The sequence below is a fragment of the Adelges cooleyi genome, unplaced genomic scaffold (assembly GCF_023614345.1).
Source record: "Adelges cooleyi isolate 19-005CV unplaced genomic scaffold, UGA_ACOO_1.1 ACOO_flye_CR_arks_rails_tigmint_CR_PRNA_574, whole genome shotgun sequence".
Classification (NCBI taxonomy): domain Eukaryota; kingdom Metazoa; phylum Arthropoda; class Insecta; order Hemiptera; family Adelgidae; genus Adelges; species Adelges cooleyi.
This window is the reverse complement of record NW_026096268.1, coordinates 13,630,685-13,650,922: the sequence shown is the minus strand read 5'-3', so window position 1 is coordinate 13,650,922 and position 20,238 is coordinate 13,630,685. Positions and strand designations below refer to the sequence as shown.

Here is a 20,238-nt window from a genome sequence, read left to right as displayed (position 1 = left end):
ATAATCACTGCAACTAACAGTAATAACTACCCATCTATTAAATTTTATTTTTGTGTTTAAACAACAACAAATGTTTACTTACTTTAAAGATGACGAAAGCGGTAGTCAAAGTGAAGGCTACAACTTCTCCTGGAACAAGTATAAATTATTGGTGGCAGCAACAGCGACAATGTTTTCATTCGGATGCCATGCAGTATGCAAAATTTTCTTATTGAAATCCAAGCAGTCGACACTGATTTCATCCTTTTTGCGTTTGTTTCCAATGCACACCTAGAAAATTGACGATGACAAATAAGTATTTACAATAATAATCAAAATTAGTTGTTTTACGTGTTTTATGCTTACCTTGCGAGGTTTTAGTATTGTTTTGGGTTTTGCAATTTCCTTCGAAGCTTCTAACGTAACGTCGCGTTTGGCCGAACGATCGAACATTCTGAAGAAATTATTGTAGGCACCAGTCATTATGTACTGATCATTACCTGACCAGCAGCATTCAAATTTATCGAAAATGCAATCGTTTTCGTACAGCGAACAAAGTTTTGGTCGTAAGTATTCATGCACCTGTAACATCGATAAGTTATAATTTACGATGTAACGAAAATGATAGTAGACTATCGTGGTTGGAGCACGTGAAAAGAACAGAGGAATATGAATAGAATTAAATGGGCAAGAAAGCTTAGAGTAATGGTAGACAGAAAAAGAACAGGGATGTTAGTATGGGACACAGATACAGTTATGAAGCATAGTGGATTTTGTGAAACCACATTTTTATAATAAGTTGTGGACTAGTGGTAACATTGTTATATTATATGCTTCAAAGGGTTCAACAAAAATATATAAATATTCGTACCGGATATGTCTCAATTGGTTTGGTTTCCATGTGCAAATCCCAAACTTTAACAGTCATATAATCTCTTGACATCATGTAACGGCCAGAATTGGAAATTTTTACATCTGATATGCTCGAAATAATTTCGGAGAAGAAACTTCTCGTAGTTGGATCTTCTTGTTCTTCAAACACTAGAAAAAAAAATACATAATTATATACTAGGGGCAATGCTTTACTTGAGCTAATTTTTTTTTTCAGGAGACACTTAATTTTGTACATTTAATTAACGCCTTTTAAATGTCCTTGCTTTTTATTAATCAATTAATTGAAATACACTCAAATTTCTTTTCTCTAACTTGAGGTTTACTACGGCATTCTTTTTTTAAGAGCCGTCTAATAGCATCATCATCAGCACACATAGCAGTGTTCCAAATTGAATTATTTTTTTTGTATAAAATTGCAAAGGTTTAATTAGTTTTTAGCGAAGCTTATGAAAAAAGTAAAAAACAGAAGAGTGACAATTTTAGAATTAATTTTGAAGCATCACTCTAAAAACTTAATACATTGTGTATTCAACAACACGGTACTCACATTTAGCATGTTTATCACATAACGCTGAAGATCGCATATCACATAATCGGATTGTACCCTTGCTACTACTGTATACAAATAAATTGCATTCGAGTGGATGAAATTCAGCTGCAGTAATTACTTCAGTGAGTTCTTCCATGTTTGTAGGTTTGATATCAACAATATCTATAATTTAAATGACACTAAGGAAAACCGTTTACTACTGTTGTGTACATGTACATATCTATAGACATATTTTATAAATAAACTACTATTACAAGCGGTATAGAAAGGATACTAAAACTTTGATCAGTTATCTCCAAATTCCACAAATTTATTCGGAGGTCATCAGCTGATAGGTAAGTTTCTTGATCAGAATTTACACTTATAGAGTTTATATGATAAGTATGAGCATTAGCGAAAACTCGTCTAGGAGAAGCTTCTACCATTAGTTCCATGGACTTTAATACTGGAACCTGCGAGTTATTAAGTTATAATATTAAACATGGGGATAAATAATTTAATTAAATATATGCAATATACCCTTAGGGATGTAATATTCATTGGATCCCTCATGATTCCTGTATCTTCTTTCGTGTTGTATCCTTCAATTTTTTTATCTTTTTCAGATACTTTCCACAACTTAATAGTTTTGTCTAAGAAAAACAAACACAATAGTTAGTTGTTGAATTTAACAAATAATTATTTTTATTAACTGCACATTGTAAAATCATGTGGTCACACGTATTTACCATTAGTTGATAATAGAAAATGAGCTTGATTTTTACGCCTGAGCCACCTTATTTTATTGATTTTCTCTTCTATTTCTAAACTCTTTAGGTAATCAAATTCAGGCTCATGACTCTGGAAAGTACTGTATACATTGTAATCCCCTCGCCTTGGGATACACGTTTTACTCTGTAAAGAAACATAGAACTGTTGTACTGCAAACATAATAATAGTTACCTAACCATTTCTAATAGGCTACACTAATAGAGTGTAGCATATTAGAAAGAAGGATCCATCATAAACTGTAATCCAATAAATAATAAACATATTTAAGTCAACGTGTGTGACAAGATGACAGAAATCGGTACTACAAGTAAACATGATACACTTCAAAACACTGCAAGCAGATGTTGTTTGCCTCTGATGGATGTATGTATTAATCGATTGGTATAGGCTGTTTTAATTGTGTTTGTTAAAATAGATAATAGGTCGATACATGCTGATGTATTAACATAATATGATGTAAATAACATTTAACTAACACTAAATGTTTATTATTTTTTTTTTTTTACAAGAATAATTAACAGAAATTTCTTTGATCAAACTAATTTCTGACATCCATAAACTATTGCTAAAGAAGTGAAGCCTTTCGGACCGAATTGAATACTTACAATTGGATCTCGCTGAAATATGACGACTCGTCCGCCTTTGTCACCTGTTGCCAATAATTCACCATCATGGTTGTATTCCACACAGGATATTAAATCAGCTGTTAACAAATTTGATTCTATAGTAATCATTATAAATTGTTTATCACATATATTACTACCTTCGGTAACATCGTCTTCCAACGTGCCTTTAACCTGTGAGAAACACCATTGAATCTCACCGTTTCCTATAAAAACACAAAAAAGAATGTCAATAATGTATATTTAAATTTAGTCCTAAAGTATCATAGATCTATTATAGCTATACAATGACCTTATATTATTTGTAAAATATTGTTAAAAATGTATTTGTCTTTTTTAAACACCATGAGAATATTTTGATAGTTATCAACTAAGATAACATACCTCACAGTAGATATGTACATTACCTCTCGACAATATTAAATATAAATACTACGAATGCGTGATTCATTTCAGTAAATCTACTATTGACTAATAAATCATAATATTTACTCAGTTTGAATACATAACGGAAATATCTCGATAAGAAAAACCACTAGTTCAGATCTGGACATAGTAGAGTACATATTATCGAAACACATCAAAAGCACATCGCAATCGTTAACGTCGAACAGAGAAATAGGGGACGTTTAGAGTATAACCGTAAAGTCGATGAGATACTCGGGGAGCTGATGGTCGTCGATGGGGAGGCACGGGGCTTACCGTCGTTTTTGGTGTGAATTACAGTCATCACTGAAAACTGGTTTGTGGCGAATAATGAAGGCGGTCGCGCGTTTGTGGCTAATGTGAACGTGAGCTCGCACTAGTGACCTAGAAACGGCGGCGACACACAAACGCGACAAGCTCCAAACCGAGGGGCGACAACAGCCCCTGACTACGTCGTTCGGGTTACTCCGGAAAACGTGCGCCCCGGGTTAGTAACAATTAAAAGGCGCGCGCGACGGGATGGCACGGTGTACAGAACGTTTGCAAGAGAGGCTAAACGACGGCGTGTCGGGACGTGTGCGAGCGTTTACCGGCCGCGGCCGCCGGGGGGAGGCGGCGGCTGTGGTGATAGCGGGAAACGAAAACAATGGCTTGTGGGCAGCAGTTGAGTAGTAGAAAAAAAGAAATGCCAAAGATAAATAAAAAAACAGAAAAACCACTTACCGGCCATTGCGGCGTCGATATCGCTGTTGCAGCGCCTCTTTTTGATTAGATTATCCACCGTAATTACGTTCGATGGACCATCCGTAAGTGAAAAAAAAAAAAGGGGGAATCAAAAAAAACCTCGACGGTACGCACGGCGGATAAGAGCTGACGATGACGGACGGCGGCGTGATGTGATTTTTCGATTGGGAAAAAGTACGGTGCCCTGCGGAGTGCGGACGGCGACGTGATACGAGGGGCAGCCGCGGGGAGGTGGGACGGGCGGAGTGGGTGCTGGTGTCCGCGCGCGAATATCGTGCGAAGTGAATGTGTACAGTGCAGTCTATGTATATGTGTGTGTGTGTGTGTGATATTATTTTTGTGAGGAAAAGAAAAAGTGGTGTTCAACGTCGTGAGATAATAGCGCGTGTGTTTGTGTGTGTCAGCGCGCAAGTGTGTGTGTGTGATACGCGCGCGCGTTGCACACATAGCGATCGCGACGGCCGCACCGGTGGCACTGTTCGGGGGACAGTGCCGGCAACGTGACGTCTTCCCTCGCAAATACGAATGACAAAATATTATGTGACGACCAGTTCAATCGGTAAAAAAGTAACAGACATTTTTTTAAGCCACAATAATTAATACAATTATTATGCGGCGTAAAAAACATTGTTAATCGAATTGCCTTTTAAATATGATTACCGAAAAATACCATTACGTTTGTAAGTTTTTTATTATACGTTTTTCTGGCTATCTATCTTTTTAAAAACGGTTTCAAAATTTCATTTACCTATTTGTTTACAAATATTTTCAGGCGCCGAAAAATGTATAATGTTTTTGTCAAAATCGTTTTAAACATTTTTAAATCAATAAAATTGAAAAAATGTAATTAAAAAAAATATATTTTACTTTTTAAGTTGTGTTCATTGATACAAGTTTTTTAACCCGTAAAAGTTTTAACAAATTCTTTATTCTAAGCAATTTAATATCGATAACGAATTTTTTTTTTTGTTTTACGGTTTTTGTTTTTTTTAATTTCGTTTTGGTTATTTGTTTTTATTTATTTCATTTTATTTGTACAACAACGTGTTTGCTTACGTTAACACGATAAAAAAAAAGTTTTCTTAAAACGTTTTTAATCCCTGCTTTTGTTGATACCGTCATAACAATTATAATTTTGGATTTTGCGTATGACTTAGGTAGTACCGAGTAAGTGCATGGTTATTTTTTTCAAAGTATGACAAATAAAACACAGCAGTCAGTACCTATATCAAATATTTGCCAACAGCTGCGGCCTAGAAATTAAAAATACTAATTTGTAGGTTAATTTTAGGCTAAATCTCTTGCTAATACGAGGCGTAGTTTAATTTTTAATTTTTTTAACATAACCTAAAATACTTTCCAAAAAAAAAAAAACGAATTCTGTGTTTAGATTTGAAACAGCCGTGTCATTATTGCCGAATTATTTCCATTGTCTCTGGTGGTAATAATAGTATATTATTTATTAATGATAACTTCCGTTTCGTTTAGTTTTCCTACTGCTTTGGCACGTTACCAGTGATGAGCATTTAGTATCATCGTCGAGTACATATTATTATACATTTCCCAAAAGGGTTCTACTTTTTTCCAAAAAATAAATTTGTTGAAATAAAAATAAATGTAGCGCTAATTTTACGTTATAAGGATTTTAAAAACCCGAGCCCCCCCCTCTGATCTTCGCCAATGAAGTTTAACTAATGAGTCGGATAAGCGCGACAAAAATATCCATTCAAAAAAGTATTAAATGTCTATTTTGCGTACCTAATTTTCACACTTCGGTATTCAGTCTAATAATAAATGCAGAGCTATAGAAGAAAAAAATACCAAACAATTTTTTTTCACGGTTTATCTCTTATATATATATTATATAGAATAGTAATAATTTATGCATAGGGTTTTCACCTAGCTGAATAATTCGGCTAACAAAACAATATTTGGATGCAGAGTAATTATACATTTAAATTAGTAGGGGATAAATTAAATTAGTAATAATATGACTAAAATGGTTCATTGACATTGTCAAGGTAAACTAAAGTTGTAATTGATTTATTATAGTTAATCACTGGATTAAAAGTATCTAACAGTTTATAGTTGCTTCGTTTTTTAAAAAAATAATTATTTTTCAACATTGTTAAAATTTAATTGAATTTTTTAAGCCGTGTAATGTAAACGCGCTATTAGGCTAAACAAAAACTAAAAAAACTGTTTAGTACATTTAATGTTTTAACATTTTATCTGTTAACAATAGTTTTGTTCATAAGAAAAAAAAAAGAAAACATTGTTTTTATTTTGGTAAGACATTTTTAAAGCTATGACAATGACTATACGTTTTGGTTTTGATAATTCTATTTATTTTTATATCATGTCAACATCTGCTTGCTCAACTTTGGTCTTTTTAAATTTTGCAATAATACAGTTGTATTTATATAATTATACAGCCAATATGTTCCGCTCTATTTGGTTTAAGAGGATAAAGTATCTTCTATGTATTAACCTTATTAAGGATTAATCCGGAGTTGGAAGTTATTCGACCATAATTTTGATTAAATTACATTTCCATTGGAATTGATTGCACTCGGTAAACATTTTTGGGTTGTGCTAAAACTCGCTTGTAACGATGGTACGGGTGAAGGGCTTTGGTGCCATATGACATTTCAAAGTAAAATTATTATTATTATATTTCTATTACTTTCACACTACTCGTATAATATATGTAATAGGTTTTTTTTAAATTAAATAAAAAAATACAATGCACGACGAAAAATGGCGAATTTCATATTGTTATAAAAAGTCTGGTTGTTTTATATGAACACAAAAACAAAAGTCCATTTTTAGATGCAACAGGATAAAATATCCTATTCAATTTTAGAATATTTTCAATTGCTAATCCTTTTTATAACCCTTTAAGTTTTACTTGTAGAGGACCGCGCAAAAAATGCAAATACGCCTTTAGAAAACTATATTTTATCATAACGTTTTTATTTTGAATATTGACAATTATTATTTCATAGAGAAAAAAAACGTACCGCGATATTTGAACAACCCGGTATGTAGGTACAAATATTTTTCGAAATATAGATACTTGAGAAAATAAAACTTATTATTATTATTGTTCAAATGCGAGCAAAACGTCACGTTTACCGTACACGTATTATTTTACTTATCTATACATACATATCTTTTAGCAGAGTGGCATGGGCGGTTTGATGTGTATTGAGTATTCCGTATATTGTACATGTTTTCAAAGTAGAGCTTATATTCTGTCTACATGCACGCTATGCATACCTATTATATTATACACCTCTGTGTAGTGTATCGAAATTCTTTGATGAGCTGTTGACATTTGCGTCATTAAACGGGAGCTGTCCGTGCATACATTATAGTTATTATTATTATTATTATTATATTTCGACAGAAGTCAAATAAAATATGACGTATGCTGTTTGTTTACAACTGTAAAACAGTTGTAATTTTTATTACCTATACCTGCGCTATAAGCCCAGAGTTGAGCATAATTATTCGAGTAAGTTTTTATTTGACGTGAAAAAAAAAACAAAAAACCTTTCGGTCATTAATTTAAACGTGACTAGAAATGTACTTATTTACTCGAAATTAGTTGTTTTTTTAATTACGGTTAATTTAACTATATTACCCGTGATTACCGTTTTGATTAAAATTCATAATATTTAAACATGACATGCAAACCCATAGGAACAGCGGACGCGATAATTGTTATTTCTTTCTACCCAATGAGTTGAACACCATAAATCCTCTTAAAATCGTGTTAACCCGGACTATTCTATCTTATACGTTAAGTCTTAAAACACTACACATAAAAAGCGAAATAAAAGAAAAGCAAATAGCAAATGGTAATTTCTTGAATTTTCACCGTACATCGGTAGTGTTACATTTAAAGAATAACTCATACAAATTTCGAAGAAATATAAACCGTTACAGCGTGTCGTAATTTTAATATGACAAATTTGTACATTTTTAGAGTGAACTTTTCATCCAACAAAATTTCCAATCGCTAACGAATTCGGATCGACAGCGATATTTCTACTCGAGTAAATCAGTTCATAGGTACGATAAAATCAATTATCTTGTCTTGAGACACAGAAAAAAAAAACATCATTAAAAAACTAATACCTTCTCAGTTCAGCATCTAAACTATAAAACGGCCATTATCCGACAACTGTGATTTTGCTACATTATTAACATTAGGTCTTTTAATAATTTCCACTAAGAGATAACTGTAGCAAATAAGACAGTTAATAATATTTTGTAAGGAAAAAAAATAGCAACGTTATTTGGCACCAGCTCTGTACGTTTCCGTACACGGTGTTGGCTTTTGCACCTCGTTGCGCTAAAATAATGAACAATATTAACAATAAATATTATTGTATTGTATTACTCGGTTATCATCCCAGAGAGATTTATTTGCCATCAGAGCCCAGTTACATTGCTGTAGATAATAGGTATTAGGTATATAGTATTTATGAAATTCAAGATTAGGTAATATAATACGGTAGGTAGCATAACGGACAGGCCGGCTTAATACAATTTTAGTTAAAGCCAGAGTGATCATTATTAATGCAGCCTACAGTCGGTTATTTCTCTGAATTAATCTCCTCGCAATTTTCGATTCTCAAGTGTTACTTGAATTTTGAAACGGACTGGTTAGATAAATATGTAAAAATCCAATCAACCTAATTGCGCTACAAGGATATGTGTTAAGTGACAAAAAAAAAAAAAGGTAAACAATATCGAAAGCTAGTGAATAATAAATAATATAGCCCTAGTGGTCGCACAAGTTGGATGCAAGGAGAAGGGTTTTTATAAAAATTAGGTGTATATTTACGGTGTTAGTACTTTGTACGGTGTTCGATGCAATAGTGTACATTGTTGCCTATACGCCTAACACAATATTTTATATATTTTATATATTTTTCAGGAAAACATTTTAAGTTTAAATACTGTATATTGGTTGAGAATTTTAATGAATTCTATCGTATCTGAGTTATTGCATAAAAAGACACATTGAGCAAATTTATTCTATTACCATCATTTGGCTGTTGTCCAAAAATTTAAACGAAAATGAATTTGATTTGTGTGCAAAAATATGCTACTCAAAACGTATTGGCAAATAGTTAAATTGATTATTTGTGGATTAAAAATAGGCGGAATAGATTGCTTGTAATCTATGCAGATTACAAATATGTATTCATATACACAGGGTGGTTGGTTTATCGTGAGCCAGTTAATATCTCAATTGATTTAATTAATAATTTAATTTTTTTTTCATGGTGTTTTTATATAATGTGATCTCAATTATCCACAAATTGTTATGTTTTTACCCCCAAACTATCAAATTATTTTTATATCAACTTTTGAAACTTAAATGGTAACACATGAATTTCATTTAATTTTTAAATTAAGAATAATGTACAAACTTTAAGGTTTTTCATGTCATATATTATTTTACATATCTTATTGACGTTACCTAGCCTACGATAGTGATGTAGAGATGCTCACCTATGTTACTTTTTTTGTTAACGATGAACCGGGTGAGACTCGACTGCCGGATCATAGCCGTGGACTTTATAACGAACTTGTGAGCCTGTGACGTGTGCGAAGCCCCCTGTTCGGTGGCCCGGGACACGCGCGTCTTGGATGCCGGCGTGTCCGACGGCCTCCACAAGCCGACTACCTCTGCGTGGCGCATCGTGTTAGTCACATGATCGGAAACATCTGTCAACAGAAAAAAAAAATAATAATAATCAAAATTAATTTTGTGTTAGCCAGTGGACGCGACGTGTCAGAATTGACACGGTGCCGCCGCCTCAGTCAGGTAAACAGCTTTGTTAGTCTTTTTGTAGTAATAATTAGCGGCAGATTTAATTACTAGAGCAAATTGATTCGGTTTTTGCAATTAATTGAATTACGACAAGGGGGTTGCCACGCAGTGATATTTATAATGTAAAAAAACATTATGTTTTAATAGGCAATTAAAAAATGATGTGTAGGTATTGCTATTTGACTTTTATTAATTACCCTTTAAAATTATCATTTTAAAATACATTATTTTTTTTTTTTGCTAATTATTAAATATTTTGTTTTATCAATAAATACATAATACCGCTTTTGTTGAATATTATTTATCTTACATTAATTATTTTATTGAAATAATCACCTTAACATACAATTTGTATATAATGTAAATATTTCGTTGTCTGATTTACCACCGGATGGCACTGCTTATTTTAGTATGGCATTTAAACAATGCAATACATTGGGTAACTCGTATAGTAAGCAGTATGTTAACAGTATAATGGTCAAAAACGTGTGCAAGAGAAAATGAATAGTTAATTAAAATCTTTTTAATAGATGATTATTAAATCACTTGTAATTAGAATATTTTTTTAATCTCAATTCGTAAACGAAGAAATGAGTAATTATTAGAATCAGTACTCGTATACTTCGCGATTTTGATTTAATGAATAATTTATTTAGATACGAATTTAATTAATCCATTATTGCTCATTTTTAGCCATGCTCAGCAAAAAAAAATTATCTTATAATAATTTTGTATTAATAAATATTTTCAAACTGGGCTATAAATACTTTTAGTCAGAGATTTACTGTTTCAAATATGTATCTAGGTATTTTGAAAATGTCGTTAAAAGACGATGGAATTATTTTCGACTATAAGACAATATATATTAATAGCGAAGTATATTATTTTGTTGAAAATTAAACTTTTATAGAACGTTATTATTCAAATATTTTTTCTTGATCATTTTATAGTATTTCGTTGATCAAAGAAATTGGATATTTATTTCATACATTACTATATTATGGATATCGAATGGACGACAATATTGCAATGAATGTGTTATGATTTAAATCAATGTCGATCGCTTAATATTCACAATTATTCTGAGTAGATAAAAACAAACGTTTACTTTTTTGGATATGCCTACACTAAAAAATTGTATCAAGCAAGTGTAAGAGACAGTGAAAAATGTGTTATGATATTATGCTATCCGGAGTAAACGCTGGAAGGTTGTCATTTTATCATAAAAAAGGCGTGTCTGTTGTACATGACCTACATGCCTCATATGCAATGACAAATCCCAACTACTGCGCGTAAGATACCTACAATATAGTGTTACCAATAATGTTACATTATGAGTACAGAATATTATTTATGAAGATATATTAGATAACATCTACTCTGCGAGGTTTCTTTATATGACCATCAAGGGCAACACCGCCACCACATTATTGTATAATGCTTTTCCACATTTGTAAATTTGTATAAACACTGCGAACGATGATATCTGTGAACGGAATAATATGCAATTGATAAATCACTGAAATTGAAATGATGAATTTCCAATTGAATAACGCGCCAAGAGGCTGGGTCCGAGTAGGGTGTGTCATTACTCATTAGTACTGTACTTAACTAAAAAAACACCATCTAGAAGAACGCTGACAATCACTCAAGTAATTGCATACAAATTATTAAGCTACATGAAATCGTCATTGCGGAGACTAAAAGCCATTAATCGAGTTGGACCACTTAAATGTATTGAGTGTAAAGAATTTGTAACTGAATTTGATTTACTGAATGTCCAGGAAAAATATGTATCCGGAATATAGATCCCCAGAAAGTTGAATACGTAGTAAGAGAAAACCTTCTCATTCTCGCATCAATTATACGTACGGTATAATTAATATTATATTACAGTATTGTAATTTATTACAGACTATCGAGGTAGAACGCATGAGTAGCATACTGCGTTATGTTAATCAGAGATAAATATTTCTTTAAGAATTGATAATTGTTGAAAAATGCAAATCTATGTTTTTCTTTTGGACGTCTCATAAAATAAATCAAAATATGTTTTTATAGTTTATTTTATTTAAAGTTCGGAAAGAATGGATGCCTGGAATGTCAATGTATATTTCAATAATGAATGTCATAAAAAAAACTTTTATATTATTATTATCGCTTTGAATTTGTTTTATCATATATATTTTTTCCCTAAATCTTAATAATTTTGCAATAAAAAAAAGGCAATGCCAATTTAAAAATACCACACGTGTATAAAAAAACGGTTTATATAAATAATATTAAGAAAAAAATATAAGTATTTTTGTTCGAGACTATGGTGAAATTGAAAGTTTTTTTTTTTTTTGGAAACGTACAATCGATCCGTTTCGAGTGTATACTTCCGTTTATGGTAACTAGATCATATTATAGATAAAGTATATAATATACTGCTAGTTTGTAATGTTCGTTCGTGTCCAAGTAATTATTTATACATATACAGTGTTAATGCGCATTAACGACGGTCTGGTCAGTATTGTGTGCCGTGTCCTTGACCGCAGCTTCGACAAGCTCATTGCCATGGTAATAATAACAAAAACTCTGAAAACAATTAGTTTGAGAAAAAACAACAGCCGTCACAGCTACTGCGTTAAATGATAACTGCTTTGTTTGGATATCGTTAAAAATACCCGTGCATTAAAATTTTTATTGCAAATTTCCTCTGGTGATATCCATTAACGGCGCCAGTCTATCGCATGCCAATTTCAAGAGCGCAATAATTATGCGAGCTCATAGCACCGATGTTGTTAAAAACCATACATAATATTTTAAAACGCAATTGCAGTGCTTACGCGGTCCGAGTTGTAGAAAAAATGCAAACAATACTCATAAGGATTTTACACCGAAACAATTCGGTTTCAGAACCTTATGGTTCAACCATGTCTTATGACTCGTGTATCTACAGCCGACTGTATGTGCTTCAGGTCGTTTTAATCATAATTTAATACCAAACAAAAGTGGTGTATTTGTCCAGTTTATGATTTTCACTTACTCGCTTGACTGCGCTTCGAAATTTATTTACCAACTAGTGTTATATTGTGGTCATTATCGAACTCTACAATCTCTCAACCTAATACGTTGTTGTTCGACAAAGGGGTTAACGATTTCGTCTTTACCCTAAGGACACGTGGAGCACGAGCCCAGGCTCCCGGCCTGATGGGGACCCAGAATAATTTAATTTACATATTAACGGTTTTTTTTTCGTTTTCTTTAAGGTCCTCCAAGGGCTAATTTGTTTCGAGCGCAAACGACCGTTTCAATTTTTTACATAAACGATTTCATACACATGAGAACCGTGACTAGTGTTTTTCGTTCTTCGAGCTTCTTGTTTTTCCGGCTCTACTAAATTGTGGCTTCTGACGTTTCCGACCACTAACGGCACAGCCGCCGACTAATCTAGTTTTGGCCAATTGCCGTTTGAAACCGAACCGATTCCATTATTAATAAACTATATTCGTTATTCAGTATTTACCGTGGTGGTAAGACTAAAACGTTATGTAATCAATCATCATCAAGGACGGAGAAACGGAAGTAAGCGTTTTATCATTCGATTCAAAGAAAAAGAAGCCGATACGCGTAAATCCATTACTGCCAGTAAACAAACGCAACGGCTTTCAGACTTGCAGTGAAAAAGATATATTTTTTTGATAAACAACCCGAGACTCGGGCACGGATAAATCTTCTCCCGGCAAACAATTAAATATGTCAATATGAACGCTTGTACTTGCCTAAATGTGCAAGTCCTTCGGGCTCGCATTGGCCCGGGGGGGGCGTGGAAAGGGGACAAGGGCATTTGAAGTGTCACTGGCGATTCACGCCATACATAACAACGCTAGTCCCGGGGGAACCGATGAAGTTTTCAGCCGGCGTTAAACGTTAAGGTAAACTTTTGTCTCGAATACAAGGTGCGTACGTTAGGCCGATGATTTATGCTTTTGTTGTAGTAAGGGACGATCCGGCCACTTATTTTGGACAGCCTTGTCAGACGAGGGTGAATCTAGGATTTACATTTGGCTAAGGCATACGGAATGGGTGTAGATTATTATATTATGATGGTGGTGGCTATTGAACTTCCTATAGTTGTACCACATAATTAAACGTGATTCACCGTTGTTTAATACATGTGCCAATCAAAGCGAATTAAAACTAATCATCTAGAAAAAATCAGGTTAATTACATTTTATTGATATGTTGAAAATATTAAACTTCTATTTTGTTGTCTGAAATTTAATTTGTTATTATTATTTTTTGTATATTGCGTTCAGTTTATAATAGAATTGAATCTAGAATTTAATAGAATCTGTCTTCATGACAATGAATACCTACTTAAATATCATACATCGCTTATGGTAAGTCAATTATTTTTTTGTTGAACGAAAATTTTGAAAGCTAATTTTACAAATAAAAAACTCATAGAAATAATATTACTTTTTTTTATATAATATTGAGATTGAGATATTTACTAAATAGACTTTTTTTTGAATAGGTGTAAAATATAAGTAAATTAATAAAAAAACAATGAATGCTAGGAGGTTAGACTCGTCGAATATCAGAACAGTGCCTAAATTGATGTAAAACAAAGTCGATTTTCTAAAGTTTAGTTTTATTTTTTAATTAAAAATAACGACTTACTTAAATTAAGTAGTCTGTGTTGTAACAAAAATGCTTTAGGCAACAGCTACTAAGCCTAGGGATAGTTTTTTAAAGTTTCTTTAGAAAGCAGCAACAGTTTTGACAACCCACCTCACCCCTGATCAACTAACTTTACTTCAAATTATTTTTTTTCTTCTTTACTCAGTAATATATTTTATTTGGCCATATTATCTGTTGGAATTTTTCAACTAACACTGTTTCAAGTGAAATAAGTTTTTCAAACTTAGTTTTGCTTACCAATGAGTCACACAAGACTAAATATCATTGCAACATTTTATATAAGAAAATAGAAAAGCGTTGAATTTGACAAAAAAAAAGTATTAATTTGGGGCTTTTGAACTGAAATCAAACGAATTAGCATTTTGTAATTTAATTAATATTCAATTGAAAATGCCGTTTTCTTTAATTATAATTTTTATGTGTTTTTTAGATATTATTTATTTACTGTTAAAAAAAAAATTGTATTGAAATTTTTAAAACTAATACTGTTGTTTAAATAAATTATCTATTAAAAATGTTCACTATTATAGTTTTTTAGGTTCGTTATACCTCAGTCTGACTATTTTATACCGAAGTTGTACTATCCGTTTGAAGTATTGAAATGTGTAAAAGTTACTTTTATCATTTAATAAAAATAACAACATTAAACGACTGTACAGAGTTTCATCTTTAAATTGACCTTTTCTTTCTTGTATATCGTTTGAGGAGGGGTCGAGGAAAGCGCGTACCGGAATTATATCAAATTCATCTACTTCCAGTCTGCATCCCCCTCTTCAAAAAAAAAAAAAAATCACCGTGAATTACGACAATTGAGTAGGAGGGGAGAGGGCAACTTCGTCTCCTTTAAACAATGTCTAGAAGGGTATTTCAGTGACCCTCTCACCTCTCGTGTGCTTCCAACGACCTGACACAAGTTCGAGCCTATAGCCCATTGAAGGATGTGTTAAACGCAGACAAATCCAACGGTGGGCTGCTAAAGACTGTCTTATCAACACTGGGGGGGGGGGGGCGGTGACCGTCGATTAATTTGTTTGCCAACGCGGCGCGTGCCCGGTCTTCCACTAATAGCTTTCGGTAAATTTGTTTGCCTCAGTTAAACGCCTGACAACTGAAATTATCATCGGTCCGCCGAGCAACGATTATGTATGGAGACGGGCACGACCGACGGGCTTGGAGGACACATTATGCAATGCAAAATACAACCGCTGTGCCGCAGCGCATTCTCCTCCCCCTTTGGGGCAAGGGGCGGTGGTGAATTTAGGATCGTTGGCAAATGAAACCGCTCGTTAAATATGTAAGCGCCGCGATGCGAAAAAAGACTGTGGAAAAATCGCCCGTTAAAAAGGAGAGGGGAAAAATATGGAAAAAAACTAGTTCATAAGTACGTATAATTTGACTTTATCGTCAGCGATTATAAAAAAAAAAATAGTTTTTAATTTATCATATTTTCTTTTTGTATTTGATAATACCACAGTTTTACACAAGATTCATACCGAAGAACTTCTTTTATGTTGTGTTAAAAACAAATAATAAAAATAAGCACAGCTACGTTTAAATTGAAATGTTTAATATCGGTTCCGTGACTAATTTATATAATACAATATAATTGTTACAACAATTTTAATATTGACAAAATATTTTGAAAAACGTTAGAATGGCAGAAAATCTCTCTTTTTCTTTTCTTTACGGTTCACCAAGAGATGTGAAGAAACGTTCGATGATATTTAAATGAAATATATTGATTTTTATCATTATAATATAATTTCATATAAATTAATGAAAAACGAACGTTTATAAAATATTATTTAGCTCAGATATTTTTTTATATTAACCATTAAAAAGCATTTTGAAAATACTACAATTTTACAAATGCTGCATGGGTATACATGGGCAGTTTAGTCGAGAGGATAATATTTAAACAGCAATGAAAACTTTATACGGTCCATTCGAATAGCTATTATATCAGATTTATTCTTTGAAAGCTGCACACCTTCCGTATTGAGCGCAACCCTAAACGTATATACTTTTATTGCGAAACTGATATAGAAGGATTATGTTTATAAATTATTATTGCAAGTACGTTAAAAAATACCGACGTGCTAAATTTTTGTTTAGTTTTAGTTTTTATACTTAGTCGTTATTCTTGCACCGTTTGAAATATTTACAGAAAGTCCCAAAAAAAAAACACCCTCGTAATTTCATCATTAAACCACCCGGTAGGGTCATACTGACCCGATTTTTATCATCCTTTAGGGAAACCAGTGTACAAGTTTTAATCTACATGCGGCTATTCACTAGTTTATTTGCATGAATAATATTTTTATTATTTGCTCAAAATTCTAAGCACAGCTGCTATAGTCATTACACTTTGATAAGTTACTACCGAAGGTGCTCTAGCGAGATAAAAAAAACTCCAAACAAATATTATTATCATTATTTTTCTAATAAGGTAATTAACAATTACTCATTTAAAATAATTTTTCTTAGTTTTAGATATCGTTTTAATCATTGAAGATTAAAACGACGTTGGTTCTATATTACTTTATAATTATTATAAAATTATTTTTGAGGTAATTTTTTTTGAAACCGGCTGTGAATGGCGATTAGAAAAAATTATCATAGCCGTTAATCTAATGTTATTACTTATGTCTTCAATCTTACCTAATTTGTTTAGGGTTAGTATTAATTTCATACTTGGTTGACAGGCCAAGGAAGAAGGTATCAATATTTTGTAGAATGGGTTCACGAAAATCTTGAATTGAGTTGATCGAGGAAAAAAAGGCGTCAAACGTAAAAGAAAAATGACACTTGATAATATATTGTATAAGGTAGACACTAGACAGTTTGCCAGTATGTCACATAGGGTAGAGCTGAATTCCAAGAATTGGTTTATAAATTCTTAGGCACTCAACTCGTCACGTTGTCTGAATAAATAAATGTTATTAAAAATTAAAAAATCTTATAATATTTTATTAAAACCCGATCCACAAAAATGATATACTTAAAACAAATTTTTTTGTGGATTGGGTTTTAATAAAAAGTTATAATATCCCCACAATGTTACTCTGGTTTTTATTTATTATTAGGATCTATCATGGAGGTAGGAACTGATCCAAGACAGTAAAAAATCGGACTTATAAACATTTTTTTTAAAAATTGTTTTGCCAATAAATATGCAAGAATTGAAGTTAACGGCGAATGTATAGTGTGTGTATTATAATATTGTCAATGTATTTTGCGGAGAAGGAAACAAAATGGAATCTTTTTAGCGGTGTCTAAAAAAATAATAATTAAATCACTTTAAAGGAAAATCCAAAAATAGAACTTCAAATTAATCACATAACTAAACATAAATAGAGTTTCTATTTTGCAACTTGACAAAAAATGTTTGTTTTTTTGAGTAGGATAGAAAGTAAAATTTAAGAACTCCTTCGAGTTTTTTCCAACTGTAAAATGATGCGATGGATTTGGCCCAAAGGTTCTAGATACACATAGCCTCTTAGAAAATAAAAAATACACAACTATGTATTACCAATATCTTTTCTGGTTGTTGTGTAAGCTTGTGTAATATATTATATTTTCAAAACCTTTAACTGATACGCATCGCAGGCAATTGCCATTTTGTATGTTGTTTTTTGGGGTTAAAACTGTTTTTTAATAAAGCAGAAAAGGTTTGGGCTAAATAATTATTTTTGGAAAGTCGATTCTGGATAGGAGCAAAAAAAATAAAAGCAATCAAGTCAATCAACACATATGTACATTGTATAAACTATTTCTAGATAGTGCTATTAGTAGAGTAGCTTTTATAAAGAACCAATTTATATAATTAAAAGATGTAATTGATCTATGTATTCGATTGATTTTTGTTTTAATTGTTATATCTGTTGAAGTCAAGCATTAATCGAGATCATAACAATTAAAAAAAACTGATCTCTCAGTTTAATTGACACCTATTTTTGTTATTTTATTAATCATTGATTACATAGTAGACTTAATATTGGAAGTTAAATAATTATTTTTTTGGATAAGAGTATTTTACACATGTCAAACTATAAAAAAAGGTCACATAAAAATTGGTTTAATTTTTTATTTTAATAATTACTATTGTCTTATAAAATAGTCAAGTTAGGTACCTTTTTAAATGTTGGTCAGCTGTACGGCTCATAAGTTTTATCAGTTTACCTGTGAACAACCAAAAAGATAAAATTTTAGTTAAGATTAGACTGAACATTAGTTTGAATTATATTTAAAACATAGCACTGTAGTCATAAGTCTGTAGTTATTTTTCTTTTCAAAGTTAAATAATTAGTGATTTATTAGGTGGTTTTTCTATAGATTTTGAAAAGAAAATAGTAAAATTTTTCAACTCCTGGTTTTATTACTATTATCTTTGGTATAAGATTACTGATCTATAAACTGTGAATACATAGGAAGATACGGTTTAGTAGTTAAATAATTAGCGTCCAGAAAGGCAAAAAAAAACACTAACTATTGTAAAATAAAAATCTTCTTAGCTCCGTATCGAAGCTAAGAGATGTCTGTATTTCTGCAGACAAACCTGTACATAATAATATGCTTTGTAAATGTTTTTGGATAATGAATCTCATTATTCGAAAACATCCAAAAGTAAGTACATAAAAAATGAGGTTTTATAAAAATGGTAATGGGGAATGAAAATTAATTATTATATGAAATTATATTTTATTAAAAAAGTCAACTAATTAAGATATGATAGAACAGATATCGTTAATTATTGTAGAAGATTGTATTTGTCTTTGTTTTATTAAAGTACTTATTTAGTGTTTATGCTGCTCCCCGTTGAATAGGATGCGAATTTTGTTTACTATATTTTTTTTACCTGTGATGGCTTACTGCATTGAAGAGTTCTGTGATATTTTCATATTTTATTTAGGCGTTTTTAGAATTTATGTGACGGTCAATAAGGTTTCAATTTAAAACTACAATTAACGGAAAATTATATACTTATTTAGATCAATAGATTTATTGATTTACGTTAAATGCGTGGTCATGTGAATTATAACCAAAGCAGTAGACATATTAATGTTGTACTTGCAGAATACAAGAAACACAAAGACAAGGGCACAAAGAAACAGTCCTACGTTATAAAACTTGTCTCATGCCTTGAAACGCTCCAACTCAACACCAGTTAAGCGCCGTTATTATAATAATATTGTTTGCCCTGTCATGCCATTACTGTGATTAAGGCTCGTGTGGGCCACCTTGGTTTTGTTAACGTTTCTAACAACCGATTTTTTGGTAGTTAACGATTTTGTATTTATTTTCTAAACGAATACCTAATTTAACCATATTTACATTTCCGTTTAAGGTCGAGAGGTAAAATAGATCAGTCTAGTGTATTTTGGAGCTAAAATATATTAATAATACACGTTTTTGAAAAACTTTTCGGTAAATAAAAAAACAAAAAAATTAGATTTCATCAATTCGTAAATGTATAATACTTATCCTATCTTCGGCAATTTCCTAGTTACCGGATATACCTACGGATTTGCAAAATCGATTAAAATCGTATTGATGCATTACACATTGGATCATGATGGTAAACTCGTTAAATCCTCAACGCAAAAGAAAAATATTCGTTATTAAAAACATTATTGTTAGTTTTACTATAAAAACTTTTACAAGTTGTTTGGTTTATTTACGGGCATCATTAATCTTGCTCGTGT

General features: G+C 31.8%; 1 protein-coding gene across 4 annotated transcripts in view; it reads right to left on the bottom strand.

Annotated features, from left to right (window-relative positions):
* LOC126842653 (protein phosphatase PP2A 55 kDa regulatory subunit) overlaps positions 1–20,238 on the bottom strand; it is a 55,825-nt gene that overhangs the window by 1,305 nt on the left and 34,282 nt on the right. The window contains exons 2-12 of one of the 4 annotated variants that reach the window (XM_050579708.1): positions 18,667–18,715; positions 9,520–9,735; positions 2,958–3,023; positions 2,800–2,897; positions 2,152–2,317; positions 1,943–2,055; positions 1,698–1,875; positions 1,421–1,585; positions 851–1,020; positions 346–561; positions 83–270 (exon numbers count right to left, since the gene is read on the bottom strand). In XM_050579708.1, coding sequence (XP_050435665.1) covers positions 118–270; positions 346–561; positions 851–1,020; positions 1,421–1,585; positions 1,698–1,875; positions 1,943–2,055; positions 2,152–2,317; positions 2,800–2,897; positions 2,958–3,023; positions 9,520–9,709 — 1,515 coding nt within the window. In that variant the 5' untranslated portion in view covers positions 9,710–9,735; positions 18,667–18,715 and the 3' untranslated portion in view covers positions 83–117. Of the gene's footprint in view, positions 1–82; positions 271–345; positions 562–850; positions 1,021–1,420; positions 1,586–1,697; positions 1,876–1,942; positions 2,056–2,151; positions 2,318–2,799; positions 2,898–2,957; positions 3,024–3,519; positions 3,764–3,966; positions 4,039–9,519; positions 9,736–18,666; positions 18,716–20,238 lie in introns of those variants that run through there. The other 3 variants (XM_050579709.1, XM_050579712.1, XM_050579710.1) reach the window with 3 other exon arrangements.